This window comes from Trypanosoma brucei (assembly GCF_000002445.2).
Source record: "Trypanosoma brucei brucei TREU927 chromosome 11 chr11_scaffold01 genomic scaffold, whole genome shotgun sequence".
Lineage (NCBI taxonomy): Eukaryota > Euglenozoa > Kinetoplastea > Trypanosomatida > Trypanosomatidae > Trypanosoma > Trypanosoma brucei.
In genome coordinates this window covers 2,224,809-2,248,041 of record NT_165288.1, presented here as the reverse complement: position 1 = coordinate 2,248,041, position 23,233 = coordinate 2,224,809, and the positions used below count along the sequence as shown (strand labels likewise).

The 23,233-nt window shown below is 48.5% G+C and overlaps 5 protein-coding genes across 5 annotated transcripts, besides 1 other annotated feature; all 5 read right to left on the bottom strand.

Annotated features, from left to right (window-relative positions):
- Positions 1–68: 68 nt before the first annotated feature.
- Positions 69–404, bottom strand: Tb11.01.0355 (ribosomal protein S26, putative; the record flags this gene model as incomplete). Its single annotated transcript, XM_823801.1, has 1 exon — positions 69–404. The coding sequence occupies one exon, from the start codon at positions 402–404 to the stop codon at positions 69–71; it is 336 nt and encodes a 111-aa protein (XP_828894.1).
- Positions 405–1,483: 1,079 nt separating this feature from the next.
- On the bottom strand, positions 1,484–2,605 carry Tb11.01.0360 (RAD51 protein; the record flags this gene model as incomplete). Its single annotated transcript, XM_823800.1, has 1 exon — positions 1,484–2,605. One exon carries the CDS (start codon positions 2,603–2,605, stop codon positions 1,484–1,486), a length of 1,122 nt encoding a protein of 373 aa, XP_828893.1.
- A 1,516-nt stretch (positions 2,606–4,121) lies between these two features.
- Positions 4,122–4,148: a microsatellite.
- Positions 4,149–4,599: 451 nt separating this feature from the next.
- Positions 4,600–5,448, bottom strand: Tb11.01.0370 (hypothetical protein, conserved; the record flags this gene model as incomplete). The annotated part of the gene is made up of 1 exon (XM_823799.1): positions 4,600–5,448. The coding sequence occupies one exon, from the start codon at positions 5,446–5,448 to the stop codon at positions 4,600–4,602; it is 849 nt and encodes a 282-aa protein (XP_828892.1).
- Positions 5,449–7,610: 2,162 nt separating this feature from the next.
- On the bottom strand, positions 7,611–9,074 carry Tb11.01.0380 (protein kinase, putative; the record flags this gene model as incomplete). Its single annotated transcript, XM_823798.1, has 1 exon — positions 7,611–9,074. One exon carries the CDS (start codon positions 9,072–9,074, stop codon positions 7,611–7,613), a length of 1,464 nt encoding a protein of 487 aa, XP_828891.1.
- Positions 9,075–10,376: 1,302 nt separating this feature from the next.
- Positions 10,377–22,835, bottom strand: Tb11.01.0390 (dynein heavy chain, putative; the record flags this gene model as incomplete). The annotated part of the gene is made up of 1 exon (XM_823797.1): positions 10,377–22,835. The coding sequence occupies one exon, from the start codon at positions 22,833–22,835 to the stop codon at positions 10,377–10,379; it is 12,459 nt and encodes a 4,152-aa protein (XP_828890.1).
- Positions 22,836–23,233: the final 398 nt, after the last annotated feature.

Sequence of the window (23,233 nt, the reverse complement as noted above, 5' to 3'; positions counted from 1 at the left end):
CATCCAGCACGACTATTATTATATGCTCCCCGGTTACTCCTTCAGCCACGCAGTGGCGGGTGGAGTTATTACTTGCCAGTTGGACGGAAGGGCACCTTGGACGTGTAGCGACGTTTGCGATCCTCCACAGGGCGGGCGCGTACAGTTCGACTGTGAATAGCGCAGGCAATGCAGTAGCGCTGCTTCATGTAGAGCTTTGGCATAGGGAAACCAGAACCGTAGATGAGGGATGCCTCAGCCACGTCACGGGCGGAAGCCTGATCGAGCATACGGCGGACCACAAAGCGGCCAACAGATTTGTCCTTGGGAACGAGACGGCTGCAGTTAAAGCAGTGCACAGGCCGGACACGACCACGGCTGCAGGGAGGCTTGGCACGACCATGATTGCGGCGCTTCGTCGTCATCTTTTTTGTAGAGCTGCTGGTGTTCTTTTAAAGTGTGTGTTGCCTCCTAAGCTTCAAGTTCGTAGTTAGTGTGTCAGTGAGGTGAGAGCGTTGTGAAATTTTTTTTTTAAATAGGAAAGATGGGGAAAAGTGAAAAAAGAAAAAGTAGCAAGGATGACAACAAAATACTACTACAAAACAAAGCAAACGTCAGTGTAACAAAAAAAAACATGTGTATTTTTTTTGTGTGTGTCCGTGTGTTTATGATTTAGGCTGAGCGTCAATACAAAAGTGAAAGACGGTTCGCACAGGACATGGAAGTGGAATATCATATAAAACAATGGAATTAGACTACTACCCATTTTCGCTCCCATTTCCATAAATCTTGACTTCACCGTCGCAAGAGTATAATGCACGGAAGAAACCGAAACAAACTACAGCGCACACCTTTGTCCCCCACACTTTTTCTAGAGCACTTCGAACTGTTATTTTCGTTTGTTTCCTTTTTTTTTTTGCTGTCTTTCTTTGTGCTTCGTCGTTGTGCAACTCCCTCAACCAAAAAAAAAACTTCTGTGATTCTCGTTCTTGTTGTTTGTTTGCTTCATTTTCTAAGTTACCTACAATTGCCTTCGCAATCCTCGCCGCCACATTCGTTAATCCCCACCTTCCCAACTCGCGGTACAGCGCAACAGTTTGTAACCGAGCAAGGCAGATCAAGTATCAGAAGAGAAAGTTTTTCTTTTTAAAAAAAATCGGGAAGGGAAGGGGAGCGACAGCGGGGATGATCCGCCAGGGAAACACTAAAGAGCGGAACAGACGGAGGGTCCGCCAACACTCAAATGCGCACACACAGACAGACATACAATCACAGAAACGGGTATACGGGTGTCAATCTCACCGATGCACTAAACAGGAGGAAAGAGAAAAAAAAAAGAGTGAAGTCGTAGGCAAATCGAAAAGTGACCTGCTGCCCGGAAGGAGGACAGAATAACGTGTACCATAAACACGACAAAACCGAAGCCTTCGAACTGCAGCATGCACTTCTCCGCTTTCGGAGTGAATGTTTTTCTACAAATGACGAGGAAAAAAAAGATGGGGCACTAGTCCCTAACGTCTCCCACACCGTTCTCATAGATGCCGAAGATGGCCTCACTTTCAGCGAGACAAGGTGAGTCATACACCTTAATAATACGCTGTTCTCCCCTTCCCTTCCGTAAGCTCAACCGTGTAGTGGAGGCATGTGCCATGATGTGGCCCCCAATGGGTTTCTTAGAATCCGCTTGGAATGTGGGGGCAGCACCATCCACATTGGCAACAACCTGATTGGTAACAACGACGGCCACGTTGTACTCATTAGCAAGATTGCGCAAAGAGCGGAGGAACTTTCCAAGATGCATCTGCCGTGCTGCCAACTCACCCCGTCCATTGTAATCAGTACGGTAAAGAGCTGTGGCGGAATCAACAACGATTATTGCGACACGGTGCTCAGCCATAGTGGCGGACGCTTGCAATAACAACTGCTGCTGATGGTCCGTGTTGTAAGCACGAGCGCAAGCCACATTTTCAAGAACGGCCTCTGGGTCCAGGCTGTACCGTTCCGCCACAGCTACCAAGCGCTCAGGACGGAATGTTCCCTCAGTGTCAATATAAAGCGCCATTCCCTCACCACCACCTTGCGAAAGTGGAAGTTGGCATGTAACACAAAGGGTATGGCAGAGCTGCGTCTTCCCTGTGCGAAACTCACCGAAAAGTTCCGTGATGCTACCAACTTCAATGCCACCTCCAAGGAGTTTGTCCACCTCACGGCTGCCTGTCGTGACCATAATAGTTTCTTTCCGTTGCTCTTGGAAAACCGTAGCGCGCGTGAAGCCCATCGGAGTGAGTCTACAACACTCCGCCATTATCTTCTCAGCCTTTGCCTCACTTATGCCCTTCACTGCTAAAATTGATTTCTTCGGTGCATACGCGACAGACTCAACGGTGAGAAAGCCACACTCCATCAACTTTTTGATATCAGCAGAAGCAACTCCATAGTTTTCCATTATCTGAAGGACACGAAAGGAAGGCCCACCGGCAGCGTCACCAACTTGCTGCTGCATCTCTTGCGTGTTGTCGTTGACCGCATCCACTGCGGCATCATCGAACGCGGTATCATCGATGTCGTGAACTTCATCTTCTATCACCTCTTTAGTGCGTTTCTTATTTTTGGTGCGAGTGTTCATCCCCTGGTATACGCGTTAAGAAACCTTCACGGGGAATCTGGAGAAGCCCTTTCGGTGTTGTTGCTGGTTTCTCTTTAAAGCGCGCACCACCTCTCAAAGAATTCCCCACGACTCACCGAACTTCTAATGCTGAACGTGAAGGTACAAAGGAAACAATGAGACAGCAGCAGAGCAGCTCAATGACAAAGAGAGAGAGAAAGAAAGAAAAGTGAAGAAGAAGTTTCTGGCACTTGAGTTTTGGAAAAGAGGAAACAAATAATGGGTCAAAAGCCATCATTTTTCTTGACAAAAGGCACACTTCGGTAGCAGTAGTGTAGCATCCACGAAATAAGTAAAAAACCGACTTCAATACCACTGTATTCTTATAACATACTGGAGACGTTTTCACCCACCCACACACAAAAAAACAACAACAATCCATAAACAACGGGGAGGGTGGAGTAGCAGAAACGAGGGCACAAATATAAACTTATTTAACTGTGCCCACGACGTAAAGGAAAACATTGGACATGTTTTGACTGCCTTTCTGCAAATCGCATCGAGAGCGGGGTGGGAGAATCGGCAGCGGCATCGGTAACCCACGGAAAGAACTGCTGAATGTTTCTTTTTGTACATTAGTCGAAACACATCACCCACAAATAACACCAATCGTGTAGATGTGAGTGAATACGACTGAAATACCCCTGGAGGGCCAACGTCCCGGTAAAAGGGGCGGAGAGAGCAAACATGACGGGGTTCAAACCACCAGCACATTTCCAAAGCCCCCGCACTTCACCCATATTTTGGTAACGGAAACAACAAAAAAAGATCACAACAACTAGCTAATGCGCTTCACGCCTGAATAGAGTGTGCCGCACAGCTTGCACTTACCCCCTGTGGCAACTTTCATAGCACACTTTCCACAGAAAAGAGCATGGCCACAACTATTCGTGCAGTATGTGATGCGCTCCTTATGGCACTTCATGCACGTACTATTGTCTTCACGGGATGAGGAATTACGGTTACTTCCTACTGATGACATAATCTCTTGAATGACACGAGTATGTATATGTACGTGCGTGCACCCCTAAAATAAATAAGATCTTGCACTAATTTGCCTTCACTGTTTTTACCCTACCAGTCCTTGAGTGCAAAGAAGTATAAAACAACGGATAGTGAGAAGACAAGAAGTAGAGCTGTGTAAACAGAAATACATAAAATACAAATTTGACTTGTTTCAGTGTGCAACTAAACAACGAATCACCTCGTTGAAGAAGTGACGCCCCTCTGCAGAGTATATTCTGACCACCAAAACGAGACAGAACAGTACTTATTTCTGTTTGTTCGTTTAACCTCTTCATAACCTAATAATGTCGCCTAACTTACGTGTCGGACACGCTTAGCGACATAACAGCTTCGTCAGTTGAATAACTAAAGGACAAAGTCGCAACCCGAAGCGATCAGTTGGAAGAGGGAACTTCTTTTCCAGACACAGAGCTGTAGAAAAGGCACACCCTAAAACGACATCCCACCCCCAACACACACACACACACACACACACACATAAAATTTCGGAGTTTACACTACTGATATTATCCCTTTCTGCATTACTTCCTCCGTTGGTATTACCAGAAGGAACCCCGGTGGTAAGAACAATGCATGGATAAGGTAACCGTACACCAAATGGGTTTGCAGCTCCCGCATCACTAAGCGGGGGCAACAACACATCTGGTTTACAGAAGTTGCACAGCGAGCGACAGAACTTAACCACGAACGAATACACGCATCCGTACGTATATTCACACGAGAGTGAAACAAACGACCGTCGCCGCCTCCCCGTGAGTAAGCAGCAAAAAAAAAGCGCAGGAGCGAAAGAACAAGTGCGCAGGCGGTTGCATTGCAAAATTTATTGTGGCATGTTAAATCGAAACCTTACATCGCCGACATCCTCGCGGCTGTTTTCGAACCTCCATTGCATTACCTATTTGCGGTCACACTACCGCCTTTCCAATCCTTCATGCAAGCGACGCATGATAGGCCCTGCGCTTTAAATCCATGATGTGGCGCTCCTTCGCCTTCTGTTTGTACTCCTCGATTAGAGTATCAAAATCACGCTTATCACTACTATAATCCACCGCGAGGAGATCCTTGGCTATTTTCTCACACTGTGTATCCAAGGTCTTCACGTCAGCAGCAAAGGTTTTTGCCAAAGCCTCTGGCGATCCTATGGCATCCAACAACGGTATCCTCCTCCGCGCATCTTGTACAGTTGCCAGCTGCGCCTCAAGGCGTTGTTGCAATTCTTCCACCTCACCCCTCACTCTCATAACCTCTTTTTGAAGCCTCCTATTCTCCTCCAAAGCCTTCTCAACATCGTCTGCGGCACGCAACCGCGCATCCCGAACTTTTTTGAGAAATGACAATTGATGCGAATACGACTCCAGACAGTTGGGGTTTGACGCAATGTCCTCGAGCACAGAGTCCGATTTAGACGCCAGCGCACCTTCGACTTCCTTCAATGATGGTGGTGCCACATCCCCCCACAAGTTGGCAATGTTGTTGAAAGCGTTCCCCACGGCATCCACCAACTGCGACTTCCCGGGAACCCACACCGCCTGCGACATGGCGGCCACTCCCGCAGGATCCTCAGGGGCAATTGACACTTTTCGACCTCCCGCGTAGGCTACCGTTGGAGGCGAGTTGGGGAATGTTTCGCTAAGGGCAACGTATAGAGTAAGAGTGCATCCATGAGTTAGTTCTTCACGCTCCACCTGAAGTAACGTTTCTCCTGGTCGCTGGCAGACAATTTCAACATTTCCAAAGCGAGCCCTCAACGCATCGATGTGACCCCCCAAATGTGACATAATGGAAGGTGACGGAGGGTTGTACCCGATTGTATGGATAAAAAGGAGAGAGAATTTCTGTTTCACTCCCCCTCAATGTCCCTAACACTATATTTTCTTTCTACAATAGTAGATGCGTAACGGGCTGGTTACGTACGGAACAAAACAAATACGCAAGAGTAAAACAAAGAAAAAAGAAAAAAAAGAAGAAGCAGAGTCACGCACACAACCACGCGAAGCAGGGTCACGTGTACCAGACTGTTTTCACATTGGACCACGTCTCGACAAGCGCCTTCATTTTCATCATTAGTCCCCCCTTCCCCACATGTCTTTCGATATGTGAGATCGGGAGGATGGACTGAAAGTATCGCCACTGTCAAACACCTTCCAGCCGAAGTTTTGGGGACACAAACACTTAAATAAATGGAAGCAGGAAGTCAAGAATACCTGTGTCACACCCTTTAAAATACGGCTTTTTCCTCTTTTCTTCTTACTTTCACTTTTTCCCCCTTCTGGGCTTTTCACCATCGCTAGATCCCACACAGGAAGCTGCTTCGAGTAACTTAAAGGTATATAATTTCTCAATGATGGAAGTGGGAAGCCACAAAAACATTGGTTAAAAAGATGATAATAATAATAACAATATTTGTGAATATATAACACCAATCAGGGAAGAAGGAGGGGCTTGTAAAGGAGAAAAAGAAACGCCAACAAAAAGGAAAAAATGAAAGAACGGGAAGAAAAGAAAATGGAAAGTGACTGTAACACAAATGTTACTTGTTGTTTTACCGGCTACATTTTGCGGTAAGACGATTGTCAACGTGTGAGGGGTGTGTAGACGGAAGAATAAAAGTCAAGAATAACAAAAACGAAACAAAGCAAAAGTAAAGGTGAAGGCAAAGTAGAAGAGAAAGATCAGATCTGCCTCATTAAGCACAAACACACAAAAACGCATACACTTCTTGCCGACTTGCCGGGTGGAGCAAGTAGGACGGGGTAAAAAAAGATGACACAACAGAAACACCAAAAGAAGAAATAGGGGTTGTCATAAAGAATAGCATTTCCTTCCCTCCTCTTTTACCCATCGTTGGACGCATTTCAACCAAAATATAGATGGAGTAATGGAGGTGAAGTCAAACAGAACAAATGGCAAACGCAGAGGGGGAAAAAAAAGAGACATATACACGTTCGTATGCGCATACACACTAGAACGAACCAATGAGGGGATCGCTTTAGCACGGCCGCATCCACCAAAGAGGGATATCAGTTGCGAAAAAAGAAAAAAAAAGGTAGGAGGCTGGAGTTCTTTCCCTTTGAGAAAGGAAAAAAAAAAATAAAGGATGTGGTACAACAAGTGGGTACCGCTTTATGGAGAGGCAGAGGACCGTCCTGTTGCGTTGATCGAGAGAAAAGCAACCACTTCTACTTCTTGCTTTCGTTCTCTCTCGCTCCCTCCTTTTAACAACCATCATGCGAGTTTAATCGACGGTTGCACGAGAAGGGAAGCAAACACACAAACACACACACGCACCCCGCACAATATGGAAATGCACACGAGGAGATTTTCGTTAAAATCACAAATGTCACGCAAACCAGGTAGCGTTCAACTGTCCCGTGTAATGAATATATGCAGCGGGGAGGTGCCTCAAGAACAGAGGCGCTGGGATCAGATGTGTGGGCTTGCGAAACCGAAAAAAAAAATGTGGCCTCTTTAATCCATCAAACGCTATTGTCTCATGCACAGATCAGATATTACTTACGTAGGAAAGAAATCAACAGCGAAATAAGAACAGAAGTCGGCACACCAACAAATATACATAAACATATTTGAGAGAGGAGGAAGAGATTTACTCTCCTTTCCTGTTTTCGGTGAGTCCACGATCAGGGGGTAAAAATGGGCGGAGGGGGGAGCGGAAAAGTCAACCAGCCATGAAGAGGAAACGAAACGGTGTTCCGCCACAGGCGCGCTCATGTTTATCACAACAGGGTTCCCTTTTCCTTTAGTTATTTCTTCCATTGCTTCGCTTTTTCGTTCGATTCTGCAGTCATAAGAAGACACTGCAAAGTTTAACACCGGTACAACAATGGGTATACCGACCGGTAAAAACAAAAACGGGGAGTGGAAGAAAGCAAGCAAAAACATTCAAGTCGTTGCCTCCTTCCGCCCGTATAGTCCACTCTTGTCACCGCTTCGAGCCATTGTAATGTCCTTCATTGACTCGAGGAAGTTTTAAGTGAGGTTCCGCAATACTGGAGCGTTGTGGCTCCGGGAACCTTGCGACAATGGCCTTCCCCACTGAACTTGACGATATATTAGGCAGCGACCGCTGTTGGGACAAGAGAGGCCTCTTACTAAATGTGCGCCGCTTGTTGTTGGAGACGCTACCCTGCCGTGAGTGTGGCTCACACTCGTCAGTGGGGTCATTAGCTGCGCAACTACTGCGCTTGGTAGGATTCACGCAGTGCTTTCTTACGGGGCTATGGTGATCGAGAACCTCTACAGTCCTTGGTTTCACAGGACTCAGCATGTTAAGCGGTTCAATCTCGGCTACCGGCACGGGTTTCCCCAGACCAAGTCCAAACCATTTGTCACAATCACCTGCACCTGGTCCCTTGTCGACGGCTAGCCCACTTAGTTCCTCCACAGTCTTTGACCGGCGGAGTGTTGACGTACCATAAAAGCTGAGTGGCAACGATACACCGGGTACCACATACATCTTGAAGAAAGGGTGAGCGAGGGCCTTGTCTACAGTCAAGCGCTTCCTGTAGTCAACTGACAACAGTTCCCGCAGGAGATTCATACCGTCAACACCCAACACGCTCCGGTACACCCGCGTCAGAAAGTCACCTGCGATGCTATTGCTTTCGCGGCCCTTAACTGCGGTTGCAATAAAGGGAGAAAACTTTGAATACTCCCCCAGTTCTGCTAAGTCCCCTACACGCTGATTTATGAGGCTGAGCTGATCGAAACGCGATTTACCCGGAAGAAGGGGCATCCCGCGAGCTAATTCGGCCATGACAGCACCCACGGCCCACATGTCTGAGGTGAAGTTATAATGTGGCAATCCAATAAGCATCTCTGGGCTGCAATACCAGCGTGTAGCGACGTTCCCCGTTAGTGGCCCTGGTTGATCCGTAGGAGTACGGAGAAGCCCCCCACTTGTTGTTTTAACTAAGGTTCCTGGCTGACGCAGAATTCTTGAGGACCCCAAATCACACACAAATGATACCCTTCCTTGGTACACAAGTATGTTCTCCGGCTTCAAGTCCCTGTGTACAACTCCGTGGTGATGGCACGAACGCACACCAACAAGGAGTGTGAAGAGAATCTGCTTAAGTTGTGGGCGTGGGACCCCATGCGGATTGCGCCGGATGATATCCAACAAGTTGTGCTCATAATACTCCATAACAAGGCATAGCTGCCCACCGGTATGAAAATCTCGCAGAAGTTGCACAACACCCGGCTGTCCTACCAGCAGTTTCAGTGCCCGAAGCTCCCGTAGTATAACGCGGCGAGAAAACACACAATCCCTCTTTCTCTTAAAACATTTGATTGCTACAACTCGACCGCTCTTTTTACATCGGCATTTGTAGACAATGCCATACGTCCCCTCACCGACGGCGGCCACGGTTTCGTAGTCTTCCATCAGTACGAGAGCCGGTTTACGTGTGCTTCTGACTCGGCACCACACAGCCCGGTCGAAGCACTCACCCTATTGTACATGTCGAAAAGTAAACACAAGGAGGAAAGCAGTAGAACTAGCAAAGAGACGCCACGTAACCGTGATGCATGAACATTTAAAAAGGGAGTGTAACGCAAGCTTCACAACGCGTCGAAGAGCACTTGCTTACTCGACACGGCCGTACCATACATTTCAAACCCACCAATAATGACAGTCACCTCTCCCCACATCCTTTTTTCCCAGAAGAGGTGATTGGAGTGAGGAGAGCCACGAGGGGATGAGTCCAACAAGTGGAGACCACCCGACAGCCACATAACCAAGGAATACAATTCATCCCTTCTTGTCGCCCTTACGCTTACGCCCTCTAGTCAGTGGCTTCTTCATATGCTTCTTTTTCGGCTGCAATCCTCCAGTTGCCTTCACAACTCTGAGTCGATCACGCTGATCAGATGGAACACGGGAAGCCATATGTGACTCTACAGCCGATATGTAGTTTGCCCTCGCTTTGGTTTGTAATGTCTTACGCCCTTTGTTGAAGACTGTTTTCTTCTTGGCCTCACCCACGTACTTGCGCAAGGCACCTTCGCTCTTCCCGCGAGTTTTACCCTTCAAACCTTTTTGCGACATCGCTCTCCTCTACTTCGAGTTACGGTACAGCGCTGTGCTACTAATGTATTCGCTTCTCTTGTCGGCGTCACAGCAGCTTGATTAAAGAAATAGTGAGAATTAAGGAAAAAATAAGACACGCGTCACACAGACACAAGGGCCTGTGCAGCGAATCGACGACGGATTTGTGGGATAAAAAGAACACAACAACATCGAGTACGGTTAGACAGAAAACTACATAGTTCCCAGTAGTAAAGGGAAAGATGGCCCCTTAAGCTAGCTACACCATCTCTATGACTATTTACATTACAGGAATAGAAAAGCCTGAGCATATCTAGTCAAATACGCATGTAAATATATACAGTCTCACGGTGCGAACAATTCCCTTCCTTCTTTCTATCTCAGCCCTCACACACTTCCAACTTTTTGCCTCGTCTTCTCCAACACCTGCTCAACTATCCTGCGTTGTTCTCTCTATAAACGCCTTAGGCCCGTTCGGCAACAGAAAGGGGACTCGGGTCCTCGTTTTAACTTCACGTAATATTTCGGTTACCCGCCCCTCCGAGAGCCACCTCCATCGGAAGGGGAATTTCTACAAGTACAGACAAATACAGACGCACAGGCAAAAATAAAACCAAACACTCAGCGGAAGCCCTCCCTTTAAAAATTGAGGGAAATCACACAAGCCACACCACGCTTAATCCAGTGCTCGGGGGGCGCAACAGTTGGGATAGTAATAGACAACACAAAGTTTGTCGAGTGACCCGTTGTGCTAAGCGTTCCCGCGCGGGTGAGAGTTTTGTACACTGGACAAATGTAATCGTTTGGATCAGCAACGCGATCTACCACGGGATCTAAATGCAGCAGCGGGACGTCTACATAAAGTTCCTTCGGTCGGGACTCCGCGAGTGTGCGCCCTGCCCCGTCCCACCGAGCGCCCTCCAGGTACAAACCGTACACAATGGCGCCCTGCTCTGGTGCCGCAACAGTCGTCGGTGTCTCGTCTTGCAAGAAGGAAAAGTTGAAAGAAACAGAGTCGATTGCGACATCCTTGCGCCGCGCATAGTTTTGGAGGGTTCCAGTGAGGAATGCTTGAGGGAAGAAGAACCCACCCATCCATAGGGCATTCGGCATACCCTTATCGTACCATGACTGCACGAATTGCACGCGCCTCAGAAGGTCCTCAACCCAACTCGAAAGAGGCTTCAAAGAAGGATACGCCAGCGCAGCCCACGATGCAGGAACGGCGTTAATGAAGAAACTTGAACCAACAGCTTCCAACTCGGCTGACATGTCTACCTCACCACGAACAGCCTTAGAAAACTCTGAAAGAGACTTCTGAACAAAGCGAAGGAGGCGATTGTATCGCACGGCTTCTTGCACAAGGACTGTGTTCATCGATTCTTCGTACTTTGTAGGATACTTAGCGTGGAATTCCTGCACGTTAAACGTCGGAGGCAGCTTCTCCATGATGTGCTGAGCCGTTTTAATCAGCATCTCTTCGCGGCTCTGATGTGACGATCCCGAGCTTTCACGCGAGACAAGTGAGAGAATGGTAGCCAATATGCTCGCACTCTCGCTTTGGGCACATGTAATATCCGCATTGTCACTTAGTCCAAACACCTCGGGTTCGGGATTAAGCGGCCACGTGCCGAGGTAATCGAGATAGAAGGCCCGAGAGCACGCCTCTACCGTGTGATATGTACCGGATGGAGAGAAAGAATAACCTTCTTCTAAAACTCCTGGAGTAATGAAGTCCTTAATAAGAGCCATCATGCAGCGTCTATCCCAATCATCCGTGACACGCCCTCCGTAATTAATCTCACCAGTAAGGAAAGTGAGGACATCGAAAGGCACATCCTCATAGAGCGATATGAATTTACGCAGCTGGAGAAGACACACATTACGATCAGAGTCGTTGAACTCGTAAGCTATGTTAAATCCCAAAGAACCAAACTTGCGACGCTCCTGAATGACGGCATGGAATAGGCAGAATGCAAAAACCATCTTCTTAAACTGGTTGGGTTTCGTTGGGTGTTCAAGATCATCATCAGTTAGCCCATAGTACGACCGTGTCACGTTAGCACGAAGACCCATGGGTGGTTCATTCGTCATCTTGACAGATATCTGCAGCACAGCTACGGGGAAAGAATCAGAGGGCATTGAAGTGAGCCACAACCGAAACTCCTTTCGCACAGTTTCCAAAGTAAAACTCTCCACAATAGCCTCCAGCGTCGGCATCCACGACGTTGCCAAGTGGCAGTTCTGAAGCAGCACCCACTGACCACGCTCTCGACCATTGCTGAGCAACTCCTCCGCCTTCCTCCCCTGACCCTGACCAAGGGACACCTTGTCCAACTTCTTCGACATGCGCATATGCTCAGCAAAGCGCAAAAGATCATTCATAGGATCAGAACCTGGTGAGATAATAAAGATAAGTGGTGTAAGACACGTACTATCCTTGTATGCATCCATGAGGTCAAACTGTGGGACAATAATAAATCGCTCACCCATATAGTGCTTAACGAATTCCTGAATAGCAGACGCCACCTTGTCCCTTCGGAAGCATCGGACGACAACAAGACGCTGCAAGGGAGTCTCCCGTCCCTGCCACTCCGCCGCAAGCGGGTACGTGTGGGCATTAAGGCTGTCAAAGAGTTCCTTGTAGTAGTTAATACATTGGGTTACGTGTTCAGCGAAACCTGCAAAGTTGGGGAGATTTGACGAAACGAACTGTATTTCATTCCATGAATTCTCTGTTAACCAATCTGGAGCAGGATTCGGTTCCTCCCCGCCGCTTCCGGTTGGACCAGTCAGCAAATAATGATATTCGTTGCCGTCAAGTTCGTCCTGCTGCTGCAGAATTGAGGTACACAGAAAAAAAGAAAAGGTAAGCTTGTGGCGTTCAAACAGGGAACGGCAGACATTTGTGTAGAAAGAGTACGTGAAGAACTCAATGAGTTTTTCAACGCGCTCTTCAATATCTACCGCCGCCTCTGTGTTCTCAATTGCGAGTAAGACTAAGTTTATGTACCACTGGAGCGAGAACTGATACATCGGGTCCACAGTGGAAAGTTCTGAGACACAGAAGAAGAGCAGTGCACCCCGGTAGGCGTGTGGACGGTACTTATTACGCGTCTCATCAATGGTGACCTCCGTCGCTCTGGCACGTACAAGATCTTCGCTAATTTCAGTGGATTTTAGCTTACTCTTTTCGAGAGCGTCGATAAGCTCTTCCTGATCAAGAATATCTCCCTCCGCCTCCTCTAGCATGCGTAGAATGTTCTCCTGCAACTCTTTTAGCTCTCTGTTTTTCTCCGCACAATCTCGGGTTAACCTTTGCTTCTCCTGCTCCAAATCGTTCCGCTCTTTCTCCACTGTTCTTGCCAATATCTGATCCTCCAGTCCACTTCGCGTAATGAAGAAGTTCAGAAGAGACACGATGACGATGGTTTCCGGAGTGTATGATGGATTAGGCAGCTTCGTTGTCATGTATAACCTGAATTTCTCGTTGTATGGAATAGCCGAATCGCCGACACGTATGTGCGGAGTGCAACCGATAAGAAACACGTTGCGGTGAAGAACTGGCTCCAATGCTGGGTCAAGAGACTCACCAACATTCTCCAACAGGCATGGAAGACCTAGCCGGATAGCGCCCTCCACCGTCTTCATGAATTTGTCGTCCGATGCCTTGCATACTTGCAAATTGTCATCCTTGTGCAAGTTCCGGATCCACGAGTTTGCCTGTCCTTGAGGGTCAATCAGTAGTGGCCACGTCCGCGCATTTGACAAAATGATCGCATTCTCTGTCGACAGTGGGTCCTTTGGCAGGCCACAAAGCTGCCAATCGTGTATTTGAACTGCGTCACCTGTGGTTGATAACAAATCGCTGTTCTCGCTAGTTTTGATACCCAACTCCGCAAGCGAGGCAGACCATGTTTGCAGAAGATGTTTGCGGTACGGACCAGTAAGGGGGCCGAAGTAGGCGATCGATGCAGCAGCTATCACCATATCTCCCGAAACACAAGTGTCTTTCACTTTATACTGTTCCACAAGCTCTTTCCATCGGACTTTCTCACCCCCAAGTCCGGCAATAAGGCGGGCAGCACGCTGTAGTTTCTCACTTGTCTGCTCAACCTCATTTTCCAATGCCGTTTGGGTGGCCATGGCATCCTCAAATTCCTTCTCAAGTTTTGCGACCGCTTCTACGACAGCATCAAGTTTCCTACGGGTTTCGGCGAGGGCTCGATTGACACGCTTCAATTCCCTCTCGGCATCCGCAAGTCGTTCGCGCAGTGGTTGAATCTCACGGTTTACAAAAAACCATTTGTACATTGCACGCACCCACTGACACATAGCCATACAAGGTACAGAAACACTCTTCACCTTCTCTGGTTGAAACTCATCATTTTCATAGTATGTACGCACCTTTTCAATGAGAGGCATGTCCATCGCCTCTCGGTCAAACCCTCCCTTACCAGGGGGTTGTACCAGTGTATCAAGAAGTTGGTTGGCGTTCTTCATGTACGACTTGGCACACAACCACCAATCTGGCGTTTTCTTCCCCCCGGGAGGGCCGCTATAGAATTCCTTGGGGCAGTTGCCAAACGTTAGCAGGAGTGCAACGGCCTCCATAACATACTGCACACCCTTCGGTGGGTTCTGGTACTTGTTCAATTCAGATATTTCCGCGGCCTTGATCTTTGACAGAACTTTAACAGCCTCTTGAAGTGCGGGTTCAGCTTCAGCGAGGCGGCTAGCGCACTCACGGCGCATTCTAGCGCATTCCTCTGCCTTTGTCGTCGCGGCCACCTCCTCTGTACGTGCTGAGGCCTCCTTTTCTGCTGCATCTTTGCGGTCTACGCGGAGCTTCTCCATGATGCCTCTGATCTCCAACTTCTTCATCTCCAACACTGGCTGTTGCGCCTTCAACTGCCCCTCAAGCTCGACGACGCGAACCTCGGTATCATACAACTTTTCCAATCCGTTTTCGAGACGGCTGGCCTGCTCACGCCCGAACTTACGTTTGGATTCCACGAGGGAAATATACGTGTTCAGCAGAGACAGGTAAGACGTGGGCGTAATGTAAGAACGTCGATGGGTTTCAACAAAGAACCTCTCCGTTGTTTCCGCAGCAGATAAATGCAGCGATTTAAAGCACCTGGAGAGTCTGTCCCCCTCATCATCACCCAAATCCCCCTTTGCGCTTTGCAGTTGCGCTCTTGCCACGGAAAGCAGGGCCTCACCAGGCCATTCAGCAAACCAATCAATAGTACAACAAGTAATGAGCGCGGGAAACATACGCAGTCGTGTTCGAAAGACTTCACCGATAGGTGAGAACGCTAAGACTATATGGAGGTTAGAACGCACTTCTTTGATGAACCGTGCGTACATAGAAACCTTCGTCGTGGGCAGATTCTCGCTCATACATACTCCTTTGAACCTTTCATTGATTATTTCTATGTCTTGGTCCTCAAAAAGGTTGGGTACATCGCCAGCGGTCAGCAGCGCCGCAACGTCCTCCATGAGAGTCTGGTTAATGATTTGCGTGTCAGAGAATAGGAACGTGCGCTTCTTTCCGTCCTTTCCGCAATCCAACAGTAAACGAGCTAACGCCTCCCGCCATTCCTTCACACCAAAGTTCTTTGTGAACTCAATAGTGAAAACGTCCATCTCAGGAATGAGGAAGCACGCCAAGCGGGTTAGAGACTTTCGACCTGACCCACCAATTCCTAGTAAAAGGCAGTGACCATTTGGCATGCTCAAAACACGTGTAATACGACAAACGTGCTCAATGGCATCAAGGAACAGCACCAAGCCCATAGGATTTTCATTCGCATTGTTGTAAGCCAGGAGCTGTTCATTAAAAAAAGCCGCTAGTGCATCCATGTCCGTAATCTGCTGATAACTACGTTCCCCCGTGGACATGAAGTCACCGAAAATAAGCCTGCCGTCAGGTAGCAACGACTTGTAACCACCTTCATAACCAATCTGTATTATCTCATCATCAATGAAAGAAAGGAACTCCTCTCTATCCTCGTTACATATGAGTCTGTCGCAAAAGACGCGCTGCATTTCGTGCACCCACTGCTTCAGGAGAACGTCTCTGTTTGGAAGACTGTTAGTGTCGTTGATGTAAATCATGGGAAACACACGCATGACGTCCCGCATGTTGAACGAGTAATGTACGTGCGATGGAGTTGGAACAAAAGCTTTGCGGCAGCGTTTGAAAACATTCAGAGTCCCATCAACAAGGTTTGTTATGAAATCAACAACCTCCTCTTTGACACCTCGTTGGTGCAAACCCCCCTTAAGAATTGTATTAAGGATGGTACGTTTGGATGCCTCCGACATCTCGGGAAATGAAACATAGTTGAAGTACCTCATGAGACGGTTAGACACCTGTGTGCGACTTCCTCCGGGTGGCCCCATGGCCATAACAAAAGAGGTGTCGATAACCAAGTTCCACTTGATACCACCAACAAATGAGTACAAACCTCCATGACCAAGGAGTTGTCGAAGTAATTCCAGTGGTGGTTGAGCACCATAGCGCTCCTTTTGTGGAAGATTAGCGTCATCAATAAACACAAGGAAGTGTTTGCCAACCGGAGCACCATAGACATGCGAACGGCGTTTATCAAACTTTGACATGAGAGAGTCCTGCAACACGCCCGCTTTTGTCTGTGGTGTGAAAGAGAAGGCAAGGCCAAGCAAGCGATCGGATATACCGTTCATTACCAAACCGCCAGCCGCCACACTCTTACCCGTGCCTGTGGGGCCCACAGCGACCACGTTGACCTTCCGTTCCAACAGATGTGTCAGCACATACTTCTGGCGGGTGTTATCAATCGTCGGTACCAATACGTCTTCGAACTTTGTCGTGCGAGCAATATCACACGTCGCACGCAGTTCATCCCAGTGTGTCCATCGGGCCTCTTCATCATCATCTGGCGACGGGTAGTACACAAAGCAGTAGTCGTACACACTTCCTGATTCCGGCAGGGAGTCGGCGTGATTATTACGCGTTGCCATTTCGCGAAGCATATCGGCAAACTTCTCACGTCCCACCTCATCACAGGTTGCTCCGATACTCCAAGTGATCGCCATGAAAAACAGGGGCGTGATGCACTTTGCCATAATCTCCAGTCGCTCCGGACTGAGGGTTGGTGGCCCGCGCTGCCCCGGTAAACCGCCAAATGACTCTATATAGCCATCCATCATACGAAAGAATGAATGCACAAGAATAACATTTGTCGACGGAACGTACTCCCTAAGGTTGGCACGCACATACTCGATGAGCTCATCAACGTACAATTCGACAAGTTGCTCGAGGTAATCCGCTTGCGGAGCCACATATTTGGGGAGTCTCTCCTTCCACGACTTCGTGAGAGCTTGAGTTGGTACGCAGGCTGTTGGCTCCATGTAAATCATACCACAACGAGAAACCGTGGCAGGCGACGCAACGGCAAGATCCTCCACCTCAAACATCATCGTCATGTCGCGACTCATTTGAATGATCTCACCCGATACCAAACAAAGTTTCTTGTTCTCATCCAGGACAGTATTCATGGACTCAATCCACAGAGCATCCACAGGACCGTCAAACATAACCCAGTGTTTCCCTATTTGATTACCTTCATCACCGTACTTGGCTGCCCGACGGAAGAGAACACAGAGCACACCGTCTTTCCATTCACCATTTTCGTCGTAGGCACCGTATAGCTGATCCATAGTGACAGCCTTTGGATTGCAAATGTGCGTGAACACCTTCATGTAATCACGAGCACCTACATCCTGCCCCTTACTCTGCATTACAGAGCACCCTGAAAGAGCTTTTTGCAACGAGGTGTACGCCATGGTTTTGCCACTACCTGCAGGGCCCACAAGCATCAGACCATGCCGAAGGGTTGTGACATCGTATAACTGCAGGCATTTCTCTATGAAGCCTGGGACCGGTTGAAGTTGACTGCTTGTAACAACCTGACGAAGGGAGTCAACAACGACGCCGTACTCAGTGGGGGAGAGCTTCGTGCCTGGGAACAGATCACTGATAATACCCTCAAACAATATAATGTCATCTCTGAGGAATTTGGGCGCATTGGAATCACGCAGTGCACGAAGCAATAACAAATCTTCATCTTCGTTGGGATTCTCCCGCTTGTTTAGACCTGCAGCCGAAATGACAGTGTTCACCGCACGCATACCAAAGTCATAGTGATCCTGAGACGACAGCTGCTCAGAACTCAGTTTGAATGTCATAACCATTTTCTGCGCCAAACTACGAGCCTTCTTGTACCCATACGAAAAGAGCCTTATCTCACCAATCATGGCGTAGTCGGGAACCATGCAAGCAACGGGACGGAATAGCACCTTCAAGTTATCTGGGAGCTCGGTACGGCCAGCGTAACCGGGGTTCATGGTGATGAACACTGCGTGAGTGGGGTCAACAACTACTTCACTCCCCTCAAAGACGATGCGGTACTGTTTCGTCACGCAGGCCTGCTGCAGGTCCGTCACCTGCTGGGCCACAACGGAAAGCACCTCAACGTCAATACGGTTAAACTCATCAAAGCACGCCCAAGCACCGGCCCACGCAAGTCCCTTGAAGAATTTGGCCATAGACAGACAGGTCATACCTTCTTGACAGTTGAACACAACACATTGTTTAGCAAGTGCCTTGGCTAAGTCCTTGGTCGTTTCTGTTTTACCTGTACCCGCAGGTCCTGCAGGTGCACCGCCAAGGCACAGAGCCAAGGCTCCTGTAAGTGTTAGGTAGATACGGTCAGTGAGTGGGGTTACAACCAACCGTCCAGTGTTGCCAAGGTACTCACCGCCATACACAAAGTGGGCGTCTACCTGTTTGATGTGGCACATCCGATCGTCAGTGTCAAAATAAAAGCGTAACTGTTTGATCCACTCGAAGGACTGTATCGAGTCAACCTTGTGCCGCGTCATGGCCTCAACTGTGTCTTTTGCATGAACCTCAACGGTGATGAGGGCACCCATGTTGATGCGCTCCCGCGCATTGAGGGGTGATTGTACAACATCAACTAGCTCAAATAGTTGATGTTCAAGCACCCGAAAATAGTTTTCCACACTTTTCTCAGCCACCAAGCCCTCCTCACAACCATTCGTCCAGAAGATTTGTGACACGGCGATGACGCACTGAGCCGCCCATTCAAGAACCCACTTTGCACGCGGGGTATTGCTATACGCATAGAAGGATTGACGTAGTTGCTCAGCCACAGCTTCCTTCATCATAGTTTCAACCGAACCTAGCCACATCTCCACGTTACCCTCGGGGTACACCACGTTAACGCTTGGTACATGCTCTCCTTCACCACTGAAAAACCCATTGATCTCGTTGTTTTCCGTCCACGAGAGGCGCTGTATGAACTCAAATAGTTTACTAATGTGAGCGTCAATGCGTCGAACCTCTTTGGACTGCGAAAGGATCTCCAGCAGTTCTTCATCCGAAAGGAAGTAAAAGCGGGGGAACGACTGGCGCTTCTCTGCGAGGTAATCGTTGAGCCCACGCTGCACCTCCTCAAGAATGCGATTAGACTCTCGCAAACTTTCCAGTAACTTGCTTGTTCCGATACAGAAATCCAGAACGTTGGGTTGATGATGGACAGTTCCCATGACGCGACGCCATGTCTTGTCAACGCGATCGAACAGCTTTGTAAGACGGGGTAATTGAAGTGCAATATCCTTGGCATTGAAGATCGGCTCAAGGTAACGCCAAGCTCTCTGACACTCCAACCACTGCTCAATGATATCGGAAATAAGGTTGAGTGAGCGCTCCCAATCGGTGATGGCCTCTGCATAGTATGCCTTGAAGGGAGAAAACTGCAGTTGCTGTGTCAAGTTGAGGTGCTCATCCAGCAACTCAACAATCTCAGACGAATCTTTGATTATGTAAGTATTGCTTTCCTTGTACGGTTCAATTATAAATACCCTGCTCTCCCATTTGGCCCGCATGTCCTTAAGCGCCTTCTCAATTTGTGCTTCCTTCGCCGCCACCTCGCAATGAGGAACAATAACGTCCTTAAAACCAAGCAGAGGCTCAAGGTCCTCCATGAGCAAAATCGTTTCACCTGGGACGAGAGGCAAGTTTAGTTTTTCTGAAAGGCCCTTCCAGTGGCGCTCCTTCATGCCAGGTTGGCGCAGAGAGGTTACAATCGGGACCCATTTTTTAAACGCTTCCACCTTACCCCGAATCTCCGACACGATCTTTAGCGTTGCATTCTTATCCTTGAACGTCTTGGACAATTGTGTCATCGTCTTAAAGGCGTTTGTCACCACTGTATCAATTTCTTCATGGTCCAGAGAATCAAATGGGTCAGCGTGCCAGCGGCGATAACAGTCTTGCCATTGGTAAGTGGTTAGCCACAAATCACTGTACGGCTTAAACTCCTTTTCTAGCTCAAACACACTACGGTAGTCCGTGAGCTTATCGCCAAAGAGGCGCTGATCACTGTTAATCGAGCGGGCCTGTTCAATGCACTTACGGATCTCAATACTGTTCACCTTCACCTCTGCCGCAACCTTCTCTGCCTCTGTAGCGTCGGTATACTTGGAGAATGTCGCCACAACACGTTGCAGAGCATCCACCTTCTTGCTGAACTCTTCGGCTTCTTTCTGGAGACGGGCATGGAGTTCTTCCTCCACTTTCTCTAGCTGCTTGTTGGTTTCTTGTATGCGCAGTGTCAGCTGTCGTGGCCAACTGATGGCCTCCCACTTCTGCCGCGATTCCTCGTCACTAAGCTCATACTGAAAACCATCAAGCACATTATAGTACTGCCGCATCTCCTCGATTTCAGCAGAGAGTTCGGAGATGCGCTCAGGTGTGTTGACAATTATAGCTTTCAGCTCGTACAGCTTCTCAGGGGTCTGGGGTTGTTTCTCCACTACTCGCACAATTTTGGTGAACTCCTCGCGGATGTACGATGTCTTGGTCTTGGCAATCTTACATATGAGATTCATCACAAGCTTCGCGAGTTCATGCTCCTTGCTAGCCATAATCTGGCCGAATGACTGGCAGTCCACAACATAATTGCCCACTGTAATAAAGGCAGGGAGCTTCTGTGCCACTACTTTCTTCGCCTTCAAATGGGCGCGAATCTCCTCCTTCATCTCCTCCATGGTGTGCTCCTGCGCAGCATACTCTGTGATGAACACCTTTTTATCGAGACGAACCAATGGTAGCAGATCATCATAAGTCTGCAGGTAGTCCCTCAGTGGTTTCATCGAATTCTGCAGCGCATGGCGCACGCGGTCTCGTAACAAACAAACTCGCTCTTCCTGTTGTTTCACGGAGTCTAAAAACGGCCCTTCACCTTCACGTCGCCAGAAATACTGCGACATCACAAACTTTTCCACCTGTGGAATGGCATCTGTACACTGAATGGCACTAAAAAAGAGGTCAATGATTGCTTCCTCAAAGTCCTTGAAGGAAATGCTGTAGGTAAACGACCCGTCCTGTTCGGCAAGCCTAATGGTAAACAGCGGTTGCTTCTCCACACAGTCATCGGCATCACTTCCAGGCCACTTGTTCTCCACGTTGTTCATGTCTATCACATTAACTGTAAACTCTGATACCTCCTCAAAAAAGACAGTAAAATCCTGCAACGAAGTGTAAACGAGGTCAAACAACGTGTCTTCCATCATGAACTTCACAGTCGTAAAAAACTTCTTCAACTTCGATATCTCATATATTTCCTGCTTTGACTCGTGCACGTTCAGCCACCCCTTTCCCGCGGAAACAAAGCTGTTCCTAATCACGTTACATATGTTTTCCGTCCATTCTCCTTTAAGATATTTTTCAACTGCTGCCATGTGGTCCCTCTGCAGCTTTTGAAACTCTGACAGCTGCATCTGGCGGGCCTTCGGAAGGTTAAACAAACTCCCCTCCAAAACCTTCATACACTCGCTTCGGACCCCGGTCAGCGCTGTCACCACTTCTGGTTGAGTGTAATAGGTTGAAAAAGTAAAGGACCTTTCTCTTTCTGCGAAGTCAAAGTCACCAATGGGGATTACAGAACTTGGGTCTGACTTGATAGTCCGTCGGATCTCTACATTTGGTCCTCGCACCAACTCCTGCAGGCTCATTTGTGTTGTATTAGCCACCATACGCAATGTTGACTCGTCACGCTGCATCAGATCCTGTAGGAGGATACGATTGTGACTGCGCTGCCATTCCAGTGTTAACTCGGCTATGAGGCGCTGGGCACGCTCATCGACATCAGGGAAAACAGCTTTGTTTAAGTTTGGAATTCCAGTGCCAAGACGTAGAAGCCGATCACTGAGATTGGAATCTAGCCCGGGTAGACCATCCGTAGGCATCGCGTCACAGCACAAACGGTAGCGAATCCAAGCCATAGCCTTCACACGCTGCTTTTGGGCATTCACGAGGCGTTCCACATACACAACGGGGTCCTCCGCCAGTAGGCGCACGTGGAAACGTGGCACAACAACGGGCGTTTCGTCCGGTACAGGTTTGGCGCCCCAGAGTAACTTCACCTCATTCCTGGCAACGTCCCAACCGATAACACGGCAGGGCCGCATGCGGAAATCGGAGTTCATGAATTCGTATATTCCTTCGGCGGGAAGGTAGCGACCAGCGGGGTTCTCATTCTGCGCTGCAATTTCCATCCACTCGGCTGGGATTCTACTATCGTACGACGTATCGTCGAATACCTGCAGGGGTAGCTCCTGGCTACTTTTGTGGGCTAAAAGTTTCAGCGTTAACCCTGCAACCTGAACAAGGCGGCTTACATCTTTCGATTCGTATAGTCGGCGGCGGCGCTCTATTTCAATCTCACGTGGGATACGCCCCCGCTGGAACTCAAAAGGCACTTGCACCTTTGGTTCGAATGCCGCCTGGTGGGCATCAGGAAAGAGAACAGCCGTCTCCTTGTAGGTGGCACTAATTGAAACAAGGTCCAGTGGTTCCGCTGTCTTGGGTCTCTCACTTACAGTGTCGGTGGCTGTTAGCGACTGTGAGTCAAGCCTGGAAGTCGTCGGCCTTTGCTGGCCGGGTTGGTGGTCCTTCGTTCCATTTTCTTCGTCCTTCCCGGTGGTTCCCAACACCTCAGGACGGAGAAAGTGTTGAAGCATCGGCAAGCTAAAGTTAACCGATGGGAAGCTTTGCGTGTGTCAGTGCTTGGGTACAAATGTCCCCCTCTAAGTATAACGGTCCCACAATAAAGGTGGTTCTGCACCCAAAAGATAACAGAAGAAGTAAAGAAAAAACGGGAAAAGAGAACCACTACAGAGAAACAACAGGTTCAGTAACAACGACGGCGACGAGAAACGCTGTGTTTAAGATAAACAAACACATATCACAAACATTAGTGAGGGGAAGAGAGTGCTGGTGGGTAGACAAAGGGAACGGGGGGAAAGCACGTGAGAAGACGCACTAACGCAAAGTGTACTGTCAATAGGAAAAGAAAAACGGAGAGAGTCCTGTGGAAAAGAAAAAATCAGTTTCACGGCTGTGTGCAGAAGGAACCACA